The following is a 15960-nucleotide window of genomic DNA, read 5'->3' on the forward strand; positions in this document are numbered from 1 at the left end:
ACCTCCAAACAACGCTTTCGACTCAAATGCAATGGTATAGTAGTCGTGCGGCGGAGTTTCTTGATGCCATCGGAAACACTCGGCGACAGCGCCAGAGGGAGGTCTGCCGGTGTATGTGATCGATCCTCCTTTGAACTCACTTCGGAGATGAGCTGTCCAGTAGTTGTTTGGTGACTCACTGCAGATCCCTGAGGGGCCAGTGCTACTGCAGCTCAATTAATTGAGACATAGCAGGAAAGAAACGCCGAGGTATGTTACTCACGAGAGTCCGTCGGTGGAATTGAAGCCAGTTCTTTCCAACCACCGTGCACGAACCACATCTTGTAGAACGCGTTCATTTGGAGTCTCAAAAATGATCCCTTATTCCAACCGCTCCCTGAGAGCGAGGGGCGACGGGAGCACAGTTGGATTTCTGGCTCCAGAGGAGAGCGCCGGGTTCGAGGCGCCAATATATGCGCCCATCTTGCATACACAAGTAATTGTGCGCCTCACATTGATTTGCGCTTTGGAAACAATTTAAAGTGCTTTGACAAAGTCAATCATTATGTTCGGATTGATACGCACTATACTGGTAGCCACCGTAGGTTCTAGTTTATTCCAATGCTTGCAAGTGGGGGTTCGGGAAAACAAAAGCAAACTTCCAACTATGTAATCCCGACACCAAAAGCCAGAGGCATCGACCAACACCCTTACCATGTATTGACGATTGTCGCGCTGCCATACATCAACGCAGCCATGGGGCAACGACAAAAAAACCTCTTCCAACAACTTGAGCGCCACTTAGCCGCAAAGGCACACAAACATTGAGGACACGCGCTCGACGCGCACGGTGGTGATTCTATCTTGTCATCCCACGATTTTGTGGCTACGGTTACCAGTTCTTTGCACCGTGGCATACACGAGGGAAATCGGTGCAATACCATGTGATCATGAGGCCGTCAATATTGATAGTGAAAGCGGCGAAGGATTGCCATCATCATCCGACATTTCAGACGTGCGAACACTCGTCACTATGTTGAAGTGTTGCCTAACTGTATATTGGACGTACAGGGGTGTGTGATTTGTGGATATCACATAAATCAATCCAGGCACCAGCAGCACTCTCATGCAGGCCGAATCAAAGGTGAACAAGCTGCTTTGGTCATTGAGGTGCACTCCATTGGTTTCGCTTTTTATGGCGTCATTCCTAATCATCTAGCAGATCAGCACAGGCACCCCGCCGTAGACCTGGTGCCCCAATCTCACCGTATGACTCGTCGTTACCGGCTTTCCTCTCTGCATGGGATCTGGATTCGTTCGACCCTGCAGCGTTGGTAACTGGGCCGTCTTCTGAACTTCCATCAGGTCCTAAGCCACCTCCAAGCTGGGAACGCCATCGTGGTAATCTCAACGCGCACAAACATACACCCCAATGGAGAAAAGAGGCACTGTCGCTGTCAATGAAGGAGGCACAATTTGAGGGTGGACTTTTGACCGATCTGATTTGGGACTTTGATAAATCTCTAGCGCACCCACAGAGATTCCCTTCACTCCGCCATCTCTGTCTTCTTCGATTTGTTGCCTCAGACCTCACAACAATGTACCCCTCGAAATACGTTTCATCACTCCCACCTCACATCCGGCTTCTGATCGCTCGCTATGCTGCGATATTTTCGCCTCTTGGTCCCCGAGCCTCAAAAGCAGTCTGGGGTTCGGATCGGCATACTCTCGGGGAGGTTATTCTGGTGGGTCGTTCGCAGACATCTCGGGGAATACATTGGAAAGACATAGAAGATATATCCAAAACTCTCTTTGGAGATCCTTCTTCTGGAACCATTTTAGATACCCCAGACAACTGGTCGTGGGACGATGTAGATCAATCCGACATGCCGTTTCCCTCCAGACGAGCAGAAGATGACAGAGAACCCCTCACGACGCTGATCACTCTTCATATGTCTCTGTCTGATGCTTTTTTTACCTACTTACCTCACACCCTTCTTCATTTATCGCTCATCTCATTATCATCTACAACCACTTTACCTTTCCGCCTTCTCATGCGTACCCTGCCGCTTTTGCATACTTTTGACATTTCACACAATCCAGATCTCATGCACTTTGATCAGATTGCTGCGCTGCCGTGGCAGTCAAAATGGAAAGACATGAAGATGCTCGGGATGCGATCCTGTTGGGCATCAGAGGAGGCGAAAAGGTGCCTCAAAGCAATAAATGGGAAACGCCCAGGAAGATGGATTGAGGTAGTTTTGTATCCCCTGTTACCGACGTGATGGGCGATGAGCGTTGAATTTAGTATGTGTACTAGCTTAATGGTGGTCGCAATCTTGGCACCCAATACCAAGGCCATTGCACTGACGCCTTTATTGATGACCGTCTCCATGTTTTCTGTGCTCGTCATAACATTTGGTGTAGGATGTTTTGAATCGGAGTCACTAACACGATCTTTGCGAGTAAGTCAGACTAGCGCGGGGGTTTGTCCGTATTCAAGGTGCTTACGACCTCGATCCATAATTCAACAGGTGTCATGTTACCGGCGCATTTACTGTTGCACAGTCACAGATTTGCTTATGTACATAATTTTGGGACTAAAGTGTGCTTTAAGTCCTTACATTTATTTTTGAGATGATTCAGCTAAACGGGCTGTAGTGGGGTAGAGGTAACCTCAATCGTTGCCATATAATATATAGTCGATTGGCCCCGTGTTCGATTCACGGCTACAGCATCATCACTTTTTCCTTCTAACATTTTGGGGTGCCTTCCCAATTCCACTTTTGCAATATCCCGCTCAAGTTCCGCACCTCTGACACGCTTGCCAAGCTGACTGTTGAGCCTCCAACGGCAAAGAACCTGTTAGGGATGTGAATCACAGCCACATATATCTGTACTGGCTGCCTCATGGCTTCCGAAGCACTTCCGTCACCCATGGTGGATGTCGGATTCGTTATGACCTACTCATACTCCCCTTTCCCATCCCCTTCTTAATCAGATCCACTACGTTGGCCGGTGCTCCCGCGCTTACTCTCAGTGGGTGCTTGGGTAAGGTTCAAAAGCTAATTCTTCACACATCCCTTCTTACGCAGGGTTGTTCATCCGCTCCAGCGTTTTCCTAACAGCCTGTTCGATATCACTGGCCGACCCCTTCCTTGTTCCGCCCGCGGAAAGCGCCCCACAAATGTCAAGCCGTTGGTCGAAACCATTACCAAAAACACCCAGAAGTTCATTATACGCTCCTAGTGTCACTTCGGCAGGCCCTCCAGCGCCTACCCATCCTCGACCCCCTACCGTAGAGGAGATCCCCGATGAGGGAAGCCCCAAGTTCAAGGCCACAGTGCATGCCCCGTCTCCCAAGCCGCCTCCCGTAATCGACCTTGAAATACCGTCACCCCCAACCGACATCACAAATGGATATTCTTCTTCGCAGCTGCCTGCGAGTACCGTATACCAGGATCAGCAGCAGCAGACTCTCGCTGGGAATATGACACCTCCGTTCCGGCCGTTTGCCTCTCCACCCGATTCCAACATTGATGAGGTCCTGAGTAGTAGTTTATCCTCGCAAGAGAGGCTTGAACGTACCCAGCGGCGAGCCCTCACCCCGTCAAAATCCGCATTACGCCGGGGCAGGGGCCCTACTGTGGAGGACCCCATTGGCTCTGTTCCTCCTTCCAGCTTCCGGTACGGCGCGAACGGTGCAGACGATGTTAGCGATCAGTCCAAGGGTCCTCTTCATGTTGCTAACCCGGACCCCCAACTGGAGAAGCCTAGGGGTCTTGTCCGTTTCCGGCTGGCCGGCTTAGTTGTCAAAGGCGTTCGGCGTTTTTCTCAGGGTCCTGCCTCCGCGCTTGCTCGTAGTGCAAGCATGCGTTCTGCGAAGAGTAGTGGGACTTCTAAACATGCCGACCAATATAAGCCTGTTGACATTGATGTATTACATGCTGGTCCTGGTGGGCTCTTCGAACCAGATCCGGACCATCCTCTAAAGCGGATGATGTCAGAGAGGATTGCGCAGAGAGCATCGGATAGGGACGAGAGTAGGCATGCGGAGACTTCTAAGGAGCCAGGATTGCCCTCAGCCGCGACAGCAGCAGAAGTGCAGCCCGATCAAGATCCCATTCCATCTCCAGAACCAGTCGAGCAGACAGTACGGCCAGGGGAAGATGATGTCGCACATGAGGCGGTTGAACCTCAGCTCAAGGTAGCAAAACCCTCAGTGCGACGACCTCACGCACGTACCCGTAGTTATCGCGCATATCGACGAGCATCTTATCTTCCGGTGAAGAGGGAGCCGCGAACCAGTCCACCTGTTCATCCCGCTGGCGGGACCCAGTCATACGATGCTTCAGCATCGGACCAGGAAGAGTCATCACCGGTGGCTATGGCTGATCCTGCTGCGTATCCTTCGCAGCCGGTAGATCCATCAGAGCATGTTTCTCGGTTCCGACGAGAACCAGTTGGCCTTGAAATCTACGAAGGAGAGGATAAACCACGTCTCATCAAATCCCGCTTTGGTCCTGTGGGCCGGTTCTTTAAGGCTGTCTGGGCACTTCCTTGGAGAAGTCGGGATCATGTAACTGTGACTTACATTCCAGGGAAGGTTAGGCGTGGAGAAGTAGTCCTTGGCGAACCATGGTACCGAGCTCACGCGAGTCCAAACCGTTATCCGAAACCGAATCAGGAGTCTTCTGACTCCTCTACTGACTCGAACAAGGCAGGATATGTCCCCGCCGAAGCTACCCCTGCAACCAAGACACGCACACCATCTGTCTCACGTCCACAAGTTCAGGGTAGTCGCTCAAGCCCATCTCGGGTTCGCCCAGCATATCAAACCTCGATCCCCCGTCCTCCCCCCCACCGGCAAATGAGTGCCATAACTCGCGCGCGATCGGCAACTCAATCTACAAGTACATACTCACACTCCCATATCTATCCACAACTCCCCTCGCGTCCCATCCAGCCATTGCATCAGAATGTAGATCCAACTCTTCCTATTCAAGTATACGCCCAGGGGCAGATGCCTCTGCATGTCGCACCACCCGGTGCAGTGCCAATCAACGTTTCTGGCCCTCCTATTGATGGACAATCACCACCACCTTCCTTGGGCTGGCTCACTACAGGCGTTGTACCAAGCAGCATTGTAGCGTCGTCTGGTAGTATTAGAAGACGTCATACAGACAAAGCTGTCTACCGGTAGGTTTGTTACCCAATTCTTCGTTTTCGTGTTTCTTGTTGTATCATCTAGTATCACGACTCTCACGCCTCTTGACGTCAGCTCAAGCGAAAACCATACCCCTGGTTGAGGTATCGAATGCGTAGAGCATTATGACGCGAACCCCACCCCCCATCCTTGAATGCCGACATGTTGTTAATAATGCAAACTCAATACAATGATAGAGACAGGCTGACGGTGTACGGGGTGCAACACCCATCTGGGAGCCACCAGCGGCACTCGTTGCCCAAGGACAGCTTGCAATGACCGTCCGCCGTTTGGCACCGCTTCGGGGGCGACAGTGATCACTTGGCTCCCTGGAAAACGTTCCAAGAATCCCGGTATCGGAATCAGAATGCACCAAGGAGCCACTCAATGTCTGCCAGCCGAGTGGGTACCATCGAGGTTTGCACAGAGGGAATTAGTGATGCGTAAAAGATCATCTTAACCATTGTATAATACACTCATTTTTAACATGATTAAAACTGTGTTTTACAATGTGGTCCATTGCATTTTACCAGGATTCCTTTACCACGTTAAAGGAGGTAGATGACCTGTTTTTTAATGATTCTCCACCACGATAACGATTGTAAACGGTCAATTTACAAGGGTGCATTTTGTAATTTACCGGTCGGATTTCATCATTTACAATATTGTTAATTTGGTGAAAAACGTGGTTATTTATCGTCATTTACAACTACATTTATGGCGGAGACTCTAGGTTACGTTGCGATGAATAGCAGTCATTGCAAGTGAGGAAATGAACCGAGTTGAGGTGAACAAAAGACACAAAGGTCAATTCGAGGAGTGACGAAGAAGAGCCGATCCGGAAAGCATAACGCAGGATTGAAGCCTTGGGCTCACGAGAAAAGTACGGAGTTGAGTGCGAGCAAGAGATGGGCAGCATAAAAGTCGAGCATTGATTCGATTTTGATGAGGTTGATTTGACAGAGCATAACCTAATGAAAGTGGAGGAAGTCTCGGGCTGTGAATAAGACGGTAGAAGATACCATAAGTGAACTTCAACCCTTGCGCACAGCTTCGCGAGGCAGGTTAATCGATTCAGACTTTCTTCTGTTGTGGGGCCATCATAGTGACGACCACGGGGGTTCTTTTTTGGCGGTACTAGTAGAGGTGGTTGTCATCGGGCCTTGGTCATTATCATCGCTTTCGAATTCCAGTCGCGTTTTTTGGTTACTAGCACAGGGGGAAATTAGCAAGGCAGCAGAGGGAGAAGAGGTAGTTGGGAGATAAACTAATGAGCGCACATGGGGCCAAACTATGCCCTAAGCAGATGCACGAGCTTTTCTACCACAGGTGTGACCCTTGGGTAACATAGATTCCTGTTTGCTGTGAGAGGCTTGACGATTTTCTAAAATAAATAAATAAATGCTATTTCTCATTCACCAATGAGTTAAAGACGCGTAAAGACGCGTTGAAACACGTCCAGATGGAAGCCATTCATGGCATCGCTGTCAGTGAGGCAGCATGCCCAGTGTCCATATTCATAAGTACTTGCCACTTCTGAGAAGAGTAGCTAGTTGCATAGCGAAAGGATAGTCAAATTGGGAGGAAATGAGCAGGTTGCAGAACGTGTATGGTATGGTGGAGAGGATAAGGCACTGAGTGGAATGGAAACTGCCGAGAACAACTTAGTCTGATTTCAGTCTAAGCGCCACAGTCTCTGCTTACATCTTTAAGTGCCAGCTTCCATACTTGGGGCTCCTCGCGACAAGAAACATTCCTGACAATTCCACCCATCGCAAAGTCGCGATCTAGTTTACTAATGTCTACAACAAGCCGTACCAACATATAATCGAGCTCTTGGTTATGCCTCGCTAGGGAAATCACGCATTGTCGGGGGAGATGACAAAGTTTCCACAATGTGGGCCCAAAAACGACGAATTAAATTTAGGAACTTATCCTTCGTCTGGGTAGGAGTGTTTGAATTTCATGGCTCTCACTATTGAGCTGAAGCAGCTGTGGACTCAAATCCCCGAGCACGTCACAAAACGTCGCTTGTGAGAACATGCGTCACCTCGTTGACCTTGTCTCAGATAGCGGTGCTTACATGGATGCTGCCTTGGCACCGACCTCTTTTACTACAGTCAAATTATCGCTCTCGCTTCGGTCTCTTCAGTATGTGGCCGATTTCCCTATGGTACGTACGCATTCCCGTCGTTGGGCCATCATCGATCGCAGTTACGAGCTCGCAAGGTCAATCGACGACGATGACTAACCGAACTCCAGCCGTCCATACCTCTGACCTTTGTACAATACATCGCAGCTCGAATACCATGAATTGAGTGGTAATTTACGCAGGGAAGAGTCTGGTATTTAGCATCGTGAAACGTATATTGTAATTTACAATGAAAAAAATATCACGAAAACAGTGGTAAATGGTCAAAAACCAGACCAAAAATGGTTTTTTACGGCCATTTACTTCCCACAGTGTTTGGCGTGCACTATCCAAAACCATTCTCAGCTCACGCTATTTCGTTCATTGAGCGTCAAATATGAACATTCTGACAATATGAGAGAGAATTAACTGGAGACAAAGGATCAATTGGCAAGTTTCCTTGAATATATATGTATGACCATGCTCCGTTGGGTGTACAAGTGCGCAAATAGATTCAAGACAAGCGAAACCAATGTATATGAAGCGAGACAAATGAGAATAGTATTACTGCATGGATTGCTGGGATTGAAGATTAGTCCAGAACGCAGGATCTTGACGGATGCTTTATTCAAAGATACTTGAACGGAGTGCCATGAATTAGTGTAGTTGAAGTTTGTTGTGGATCAAGATGGGATGGAATGCATAATCAAATAGATGGGAGCAGGAGATATAGTGTAATCTGACGAATCGATGATGAGTTGTGTGATGATGCGTTGCAAGGTGTCGTGGACAGATGAAGCTACGTGTGATTAATCGGAATCTGCATCGGATGAATCGCTGTCAACGACTTCGTCAGCATCTAAACAAAGAGTCAGTGAAAGCCATCTGAGAAAGTTGAGATATGAATTACCACCATGAGGTGGATCTACGTGTGAGCCAGAATGCACGACCCAATTACCTAATAATATTACATGAATTGCCACTCTTGTAGAATTTGAATGGACTCACCGGTGGGATATGCCATGGGTTTAGCCCCGTATAATTGTCCATTGATACCGGGAATAGGTATGGCGGGTTTGTGACCGCCATGAACACTGCCGTTCTGAATCACAGTTTGACTCGTCCCCTGACTTGTCTGGCTGCTGGCGGCGGTCCCTGTTGAGAGACCAGGAGTAGGCGTTCGAGTCGTTCGAGTATCCATCGATTTCGAACCTTGAGAAACAGAAGAGGAGGCTGAAGCGACGGACGATGCCCGCAACCGGGATGGCACATTCGGATTTGTGTTCGGAACTTGCATGGGTGGTACTGCGGAGGATGGACGTGAAGGGGTCAGATGGCCTTGAGCATGAGTTGGCTGGGATGGGTGTCCGTTTGTAGTATTGACAGGAACATAAGCGGGCCTTCGTGGTGGACCCGTCTGTGAAATCCAATATCAGTCGGGTGATGCATGGATAATAAGCAATGAGGGTGGAACTGACACCTTTGACGACAGGTGGCGGCGCCGCCTGTGGTAGGGGGATAGGTTCTACAGGAACACCAAGATTACTGACATGATTAATCGAGAAAAGAATCTCATACTTTGCAGCAATGCTGTCTTCTGCTTTTTCGGGCTCACAGATTTAGCTTTTGGTTCGGCAGCCTAGAAAGGGACGAACATTAGCAATCCACCGTCCCCCCCCCTTGGTGTGTCTGATACTTGCCCGCTTTTTCCCTTTGCCAGTTGTCTTGTCACCGGACGCTGCTTTCCCTTTACCTTTTGCAATAGATTTGGATTCGTCCACCTCGCTCCCTGATTCCAGATACTGTGATCCAGTCTCCGGGTCATGTCTATAGATGTGCACAAGTAAATTTATGCAAAATAAGTGGTCAACACGCGCTTACATGGTCCTCGCGTTGGTACTTCTGGCGGCACCTCGTCTTGAGTTCCCTATATTCATGCATGAAGATAGGTGTTTTGCATAACACGAGGAAGAAATCTGTGGGACATAGGACGTAGGTTAGTTCAATAAGGAAAAAAGGTGAACGAGAACGCTGGGAACGGAGAACAAGATTTACACACCTGTCTTGGGCAATTCAGACAATTGAGCATGGTATCGGTGCCTTTAGACGACGATGCAGCGGGACCTGCCGAGGGTAATCTTTGGAAGCTCGTGGAAGGAGTGAGCGGACGAGATAGTGGACCAATTTCAAGAGACTTTGCGATAGGGGGGTTCGATGGGCCAGGGTCATGAGCTAATGCTCGATCGTCAGCGCCCACTGCCTCTAACAAACCATTTGATAGGTAAACTCACGTCTCTGGCAGCTATAGGACAGGGAAAAGGCCATGAAACGTAAGTCACATCGGTTTGAACACTTCAAATAAGTACCTATGATTGACTCACTGTGTGTGGCAGACAGTGCATAATTCGCGCGTCCGAACCACCACTCTGTGTGCATCGACGAGCACGTCGAGAAAATTGTCATCCAGCATTGCCGCGTACAGCGACTTTGTGAGCGCGCTGACCACCTCGGCTCGGACAGCGTCTCCCATGAATATCAGTCAACGTTGTAGCTCGTCGAAATTGAAATGGAGCTTTCCGAACGCAATGAATTCATTAGATCGCTCAAATGCACTCAAACCAAAATAGACAATCAAGCCATGTCCAGTTGATGGGTAAGGAAGGGAGGAAATGATGCTATGGGAATCAGGTAGTAAGGAAATGGAAATATAAACAAAAAGATTAAGTACGGAGATATTCTAATAATCGCGCGACATGCGAGAGGCAATGAAGACGCCAATGATTACAACACCAAGGAAGCCCAAGCTGGCAGGCAGAATCATGTCGCGAGGGATGCCGTAAATGTCATCTCCAGCACCATATATGGGGGTGCGGGCGGGTGGTGGGATTGTTGCTCCATCTGGAAAATGGGTGGGCTCAGTGGTTTCGGCCTTGCGAACTTCAGTCTCGATGGCAGCAGCAGCAAGAGCAGCATCTCTCGCCTTCTTCTCACCCTCACGCGCACCGGCTTCATCCCATCCCATCCCGCCTTGCAAGAAGAGCACCACGCGGTCGGAACCAGCTGCCCGAGCGATTCGTACAGCATCGGCGACGTCATTGTCAGACGTGATGACGACTGTATCACCATCACTGTCAACATAAGATATCGAGAAATCCGACGGTTCCGGAGCCAGACCATCGGAAGGTGGCGTCGTGAAGAACGGATCCGCTGTGAGCTTGCCAGACACTATATCAACAATATTCTCATAATTGTCACTGCGAGCTTGGAAACGGTGCGTTAGACCACTAGGTGTGCGGAACTTGAAAACATATGTTCCATCATCAATCGGCGGGGGTGCGTTGTTCACCGATCCTGTGCGGGTTGATGGGTGAATACCGGAACGGTCAAGAGCCGACTGGTCAGCCACTGCAGAGGCAGAGTCATTCGGATGAACCTCCTCAGACTGGCTTAAGCCTCGAGATGGTGAGGCGGGGAACTGGTGCATATCTGGAGGAATATGGGATCCGGACATGACGGATTCGTTATCATCTCCCGCCCCAAAAGAATCGAAGAAACGACCCCACATGGGACCTCCCTCGGCATCTTGAGAAGTTTCCGAAGCAATGGAGTTCATCTTAGGAAGATAGAGTGAGCCCGTCCTCGCGTTAAGGTGAAGGATATACACACCTGCTCCAACGTCGCATAGGTGAGCTTCAGTACGTCGACAATGGCAACCAACCGTCCATCAGGTTCAACAACAGGAAGGTTAAGATAATGTCCAACTGCCCAATATTCCGGGGGGTCAAATTAATGTTCGACTCATTTGTATGAAGTACAAACCGTGCATCTTCTTCAATGCATCTTGCACAGTCATTGTCGGGGGAGCAATGTCAGGATGTGGGGTCATGACTCGTACAACGCTGCATCGTGAAGGGTCTAAACCGGCGGCGATGACCCGAAGGACAACGTCCTTGCTGGTAAAGATGCCGGCTATCTTAGGTGGAGCACCATTCACACCGGGCTCCATAACGCACACAGCCGTCGTTCTCCTCTCTTTCATCAACTTGGCGGCGTCTTTCACAGTTGTCTTTGGAGAGACAGTGGCAGGCTGTGTACGTGAGTCCATGATGGTAGTCAAATCTGGCAGAGCTGTCTTCTCGCGCAGTGCTTCGACATACGCAAGCATAGCAGCAGCTTGAGGATTGGATGCAAGGCCAGGTCCGAGCTCAGATTGAACACCTTCGAGGGCACTGTAGAGTTTTTGGGAAGCAGACGAGCCACGTTCAACCTTGTCAAGTGCTTCATGAAAGACCTTTGTAATGTCGAGAAGACCCATTACGTTCCCATCCTCGTTACATACTGGCTGTGTCGATAGGGCGGTTCAGCCACAAAACAAACCCTGTCCAGTCAGAACGGGCGCACCAAATGTCGGAAACCTTTTTGAACCATGAGTTGCAACGCTTCAGTGGCGCTCGTTGTATCTCGGGTGACCATCGGTGACCCGGTCATAATTTGGTTAACAGGTGTATTACGAGGCTCAAGACCCTCTGCAGTGACCTACCACGATGCCAAACTCCGTTACTTAAATGTGTTCACTAAAGCTAGTCACACTCACCCGGTAAGCCAAATCTTTCGCAGTAAAAATTCCACTAAGACTCTCATCGTCATCAATAACAAGCACGCAATCCGTCCTCTTTGCGGCACAAAGCTGACTAGCATCCGACACGGTCATCGACTCGGGGACCGTCAGGGCATACAGGGGCTTCAAAGCAGCCACGGTTCCCTTTGGGGGGGCAGCCTTGCCCCGCCGGTGGCCTTTGTTCGAATTATGAGTGGACAAGGTACGCTTTCGAGCAAGCTCTGATTCTATCTTCTTCCGAATAGCCTTATGGTGGAGAGTTTATTTTGGGCCACCAGAGAACAAACACAAGGGTCGAAAACAGGATTCACCAATGTTGTGTCATTCATGCAGAAAGTGAACTCTTAAGACTCGGACACAATCAGCGTCAAGGGTAAGACGAACCTCATCACGCTTGCTCTGCTTTTTCCGAGTGTCAGAGGCGGAGATCGCAGAGGGGGTTGACATGGACGCAGTAGATGCGTGCCGATGAAAAGTAGGTGAATCTCGACCGTCAGAGGGAAAATGTACCGAAGGCTGCTGTAAGCCTGGTCTTGGGGAGTGGGAGGACGGAATTGGAATTCTTGAAGCCATCCGTTCCTGTCTGCTAGGACCACGTGATGTGTGCAACCAGATTCTTCATATGCTAAAACATTACTATAGAGGCTAGGACCCTGCCTACCATTTCTACCAGCTACCAGCGCAGTCAAAGGCTCGATGCTCAAAGAAAGATATAGATATATTAGACAAATAGGAGCGACATGTCGCAGGGAGGACTCTGAGTGCACAATGAAGCCAAATTCGCAAAAGCGAGGCAGACTCTTTCCTCCAACAACGCGCGACAGCGTTACTACTTGGCTCACCTCCTTTGCCCAGCTGGTTGAGGCTCCAAACGGGTCGAGGCCCACCTGATAACGAACTCCTTGGTATTTCCATACGCCTTCTTAATGAAGGGAGGTGTCTGCTCCTTATTCACGTAGAACTCTATGAGGATAGTGGCCGAATGAACGGCACTCCGAGTGAATGGGGAATAGTAGTAGCGCGAACGTAGGAAATGCGCGTAGGCGATAGGAATGAGGAGCGAATTTTGGAGAGTGACAATCCCGATAATGGCACGAAGGAGAATAAGGAGTTCGATACGGGCAACAATGGCCATGGCAGCATCATAGTTGTCTATGAGTAGTAAATGAGTGGGGAAAGTCTATAACTGATCAGCGGTTCCGCAAAAAAAGAAACGCACTCTTGACCCATGTTTGAATAGTCTTGGCGATTGGTGACTGGGAGGATGCCGGAGAGGCACTGCCATTAGCGCCAGCAGGCTGTTGAGGTGGGAATACAAGCGGCACGATATTTGTCCGCACGAACGTCAAGGTATGGAACAATGAAAATACGAAGTACGGGACGAGGGCCACTACAGAATTATACTCGGAAAATATAAATTTCACAAGCTCAATTAGTACTCACGTGGCAGAGGCTTCGAAGACCACCATAGCAAGGCCATCACAAAGTATTGGACATTCTGGACGAATCGTCATAAACACGTAATCCTCAGTAAATTCCGAACTGCCGTACCTCGTCAGCAAGTGCACGCTGTATATAATATCTGTCGGGCCTGATAGGCTAAAAAGAAGGTTAAGTTAATCGGTCGTCCACGACGAAAATGTTGTTACGGACTCCGAGAGATTTGCTGTTAGGTCGAAATGAGTGCCGCCTCAAGATTCGAGGAAAACATCGTGACCCACTAGCAAACAATGGCATAACTGACAATGGCACCGAGGAATGATGCTATGACGAGCGAATGCAATACACGCGAGTAATGAATGAGCCACGACGCCTGCCCCGCCTGGACGTATGCTACAAACCTTTATAATACCACACGTAGCCGGCTGATTTGAACGTAACATAGGCTTTGAAATACCAAAATGCCGCCAGAAGGACTTCGAAATGTCCGAGGGCCCTAGAAACAGATAGCAACGTCAGCACATGGTGTCATAATGCATTTTCCACGAGTTTCCCCTAGAAGCCCGAAGACAACTTACCACGCATAGTGAGGATAAGGAGAAGTCGCCATCCCAAAGCCCAAAACTGCTTCCAGAACTTCAAAGACAACTCAGAAGAGGGGACACGAAGACTGAGAGATGTAACGGTTGCAAGTGAAGCTTCCCTGCAAGTGACGAACGCGAGGATACAAAGGATTCGGATTACATAATCGGTCATGTGAGTAAGTACCGCCATCGCTCCACAACGTTGTTGTTATGCCACCTCGGAAAGGAAAAGCGGGCAAGACGGACGGGTCTGCGCCAAAGCGGTCGAGAAGAAGGTCGAAGACTGGAATTGAAAACCCAGAGCCAACCAACACGAGCCCGAGGCCCAGTGTCGAGCGCGAGTTTATCCCTGCTGATGCCTCTAGCACTCTGCAAACTATATTGAGCGCTGAAGTTGCGCCTCCTGAGGCGCCACAGCAAAAAATAGAGACTTCCCAGGATAGTGTACCGTTTGGCTCCCCTGCCAACGCTGTTGGGGAAGTCCCGGTCGCGGAGGCGATTGGGAGTGGATCGGCAGTGTCTATGGAGCTTAATCATGCTTCGTCGACCCCAGAACCCAAAATGACGATGGAAGAACGACAAGCCAAGTTGGAAGCATTGCGGTCGAAAATAGTGAGTAATATTCTTCCTACAATTCGTTTCGTTTGATTCTTAATTCTTAATTATCTAGCGTTTGACGGCACAAGCCAACCATACCGACCGTATCGAGGAACACAATAGGCACCGCGTATCCGCTCGCGAACAAGCCCGGCTGGAGCGAGAGCGCAAGTTGGCAGAGACACTTCGTGAAAAGGCTGATGCAGAGGAGGCTGGCGAGGATCTTGAGCGGAAGCGGAATTGGGAGTATAGTATCGAGGAGAACGATGAGTGGGAAAAGAGGTTAAAGAGGAAAGCAGGAAGGGCAGATTTCCAATTCCATGGTGCGCTAGAACTTGCTTGCATGCCTGCAATCTCTTTTTGCATTGGAATGACACCCTTGTCTCACTTGGAATAGACGCAAACGATGCGGCACGAAAGAAATACAAAAAGGACCTCGACCTACTTAAACCTGACCTCGCAGCCTATAATCGTCAAAAGGAAGCGGCACTCGGCCTTGTCCCTGGTGCACTCTCCAAACTCTCAAAAGAAGAACAAACCAAAACTCTGATAAAGGCTGCTTCTTCGACCTCATCGACGTCCATAACACCCATTTCTGCTACTCTCGCCGCCGAGGATTTGTACCGTGACGCAAATACACTGCAATACGGTGATAACAAGCCAAGCGAAGAAGCTATAGACAGGGTTGTGGCTAAACTGAACCTTGAGTAAGTTCTGTTCCACCTTCGGCCCTCCCCTGATTACACTAACGCTTGTCTCCTGTCTCCCTTTGCGTCCGTCGCAAATCACGTCAGCCTTGACAAACGTGGCAAGTTCTCGAGGAAGCGGCTCAATGACGATGAGGGTGATATCACCTATATTAATGAACATAATAAGGTCTTCAACAAGAAGGTACGCCCATTGGTCACTAACTCCATCATGTCAAACCGACATTTTCACCGTTCACGCAGATCGCTCGTTATTACGACAAATATACGAAAGAAATTAGAGACAGCTTTGAGCGAGGGACTGCTTTGTAGAGTTACTGGTTTATTCGGCCTCTCTTCTCTCCTTTGTTATCTGTATCTTATCCGGGTACGATTGTACTAATCTCCGAAGGATTTACTTGCCTCCATACTATGAGCTAATATTTCTTCACTCGGTTTCGTGCACATCTATGCTGCACAGCTGGACAATGATGGGATGAAAGCCAACCGGACGGGGATCATAAATGAGCCGACATGAAGACGAAACCAAGTGAACCTTCGATGTTCACAGAGTGCCTCATTATAACAATATAGCATTTAGATCGATGCAACAAACCAGCTGACTGATTCGCACCAGGGCATGCGCCTCAAACCGGAAGATGTACACGAGTTCGTGATATCGCTTGATAAGATCATCTGTCGCCTGCTTTGCAACGTAC

The 15960-nt window shown here is 49.3% G+C and overlaps 6 protein-coding genes and 1 non-coding gene across 7 annotated transcripts; 4 read left to right on the top strand and 3 right to left on the bottom strand.

The window, feature by feature from the left end:
• Positions 1 to 1105: 1105 nt before the first annotated feature.
• On the top strand, positions 1106 to 2264 carry EI90DRAFT_3125811 (uncharacterized protein; the record flags this gene model as incomplete). Its single annotated transcript, XM_039063871.1, has 2 exons — positions 1106 to 1149; positions 1202 to 2264. 2 exons carry the CDS (start codon positions 1106 to 1108, stop codon positions 2262 to 2264), a joined length of 1107 nt encoding a protein of 368 aa, XP_038914414.1.
• Positions 2265 to 2633: 369 nt separating this feature from the next.
• Positions 2634 to 2716, top strand: EI90DRAFT_t149. The gene has a single exon. It is a non-coding gene; the product is annotated as a tRNA-Gly (tRNA).
• A 27-nt stretch (positions 2717 to 2743) lies between these two features.
• Positions 2744 to 5648, top strand: EI90DRAFT_3064243 (uncharacterized protein). The gene is made up of 2 exons (XM_039060784.1): positions 2744 to 3030; positions 3094 to 5648. The coding sequence occupies exon 2, from the start codon at positions 3167 to 3169 to the stop codon at positions 5180 to 5182; it is 2016 nt and encodes a 671-aa protein (XP_038914415.1). The 5' UTR covers positions 2744 to 3030; positions 3094 to 3166; the 3' UTR covers positions 5183 to 5648.
• A 2054-nt stretch (positions 5649 to 7702) lies between these two features.
• Positions 7703 to 9888, bottom strand: EI90DRAFT_3064246 (uncharacterized protein). Its single transcript, XM_039060785.1, has 10 exons — positions 9698 to 9888; positions 9608 to 9618; positions 9376 to 9548; positions 9198 to 9292; positions 9017 to 9143; positions 8895 to 8955; positions 8795 to 8841; positions 8325 to 8733; positions 8227 to 8274; positions 7703 to 8175 (listed from the first exon to the last, which is right to left on the bottom strand). The coding sequence occupies exons 1-10, from the start codon at positions 9844 to 9846 to the stop codon at positions 8126 to 8128; spliced, it is 1170 nt and encodes a 389-aa protein (XP_038914416.1). The 5' UTR covers positions 9847 to 9888; the 3' UTR covers positions 7703 to 8125.
• Positions 9889 to 10053: 165 nt separating this feature from the next.
• EI90DRAFT_2925332 (uncharacterized protein) lies at positions 10054 to 12507 on the bottom strand (the record flags this gene model as incomplete). The annotated part of the gene is made up of 6 exons (XM_039054888.1): positions 10054 to 10929; positions 10983 to 11077; positions 11136 to 11658; positions 11718 to 11852; positions 11911 to 12180; positions 12319 to 12507. The coding sequence occupies 6 exons, from the start codon at positions 12505 to 12507 to the stop codon at positions 10054 to 10056; spliced, it is 2088 nt and encodes a 695-aa protein (XP_038914417.1).
• A 30-nt stretch (positions 12508 to 12537) lies between these two features.
• Positions 12538 to 14328, bottom strand: EI90DRAFT_3064251 (uncharacterized protein). Its single transcript, XM_039060786.1, has 8 exons — positions 13953 to 14328; positions 13776 to 13870; positions 13656 to 13698; positions 13588 to 13600; positions 13486 to 13533; positions 13378 to 13432; positions 13154 to 13324; positions 12538 to 13086 (listed from the first exon to the last, which is right to left on the bottom strand). Exons 1-8 carry the CDS (start codon positions 13982 to 13984, stop codon positions 12773 to 12775), a joined length of 771 nt encoding a protein of 256 aa, XP_038914418.1. The 5' UTR covers positions 13985 to 14328; the 3' UTR covers positions 12538 to 12772.
• EI90DRAFT_3064252 (SYF2 splicing factor-domain-containing protein) lies at positions 14129 to 15695 on the top strand. Its single transcript, XM_039060787.1, has 5 exons — positions 14129 to 14570; positions 14629 to 14878; positions 14953 to 15262; positions 15350 to 15446; positions 15506 to 15695. Exons 1-5 carry the CDS (start codon positions 14481 to 14483, stop codon positions 15572 to 15574), a joined length of 816 nt encoding a protein of 271 aa, XP_038914419.1. The 5' UTR covers positions 14129 to 14480; the 3' UTR covers positions 15575 to 15695.
• The last annotated feature ends 265 nt before the right edge of the window (positions 15696 to 15960 follow it).

This window comes from Cantharellus anzutake, assembly GCF_015039405.1.
Source record: "Cantharellus anzutake strain C23 chromosome Unknown EI90scaffold_34, whole genome shotgun sequence".
Lineage (NCBI taxonomy): Eukaryota > Fungi > Basidiomycota > Agaricomycetes > Cantharellales > Hydnaceae > Cantharellus > Cantharellus anzutake.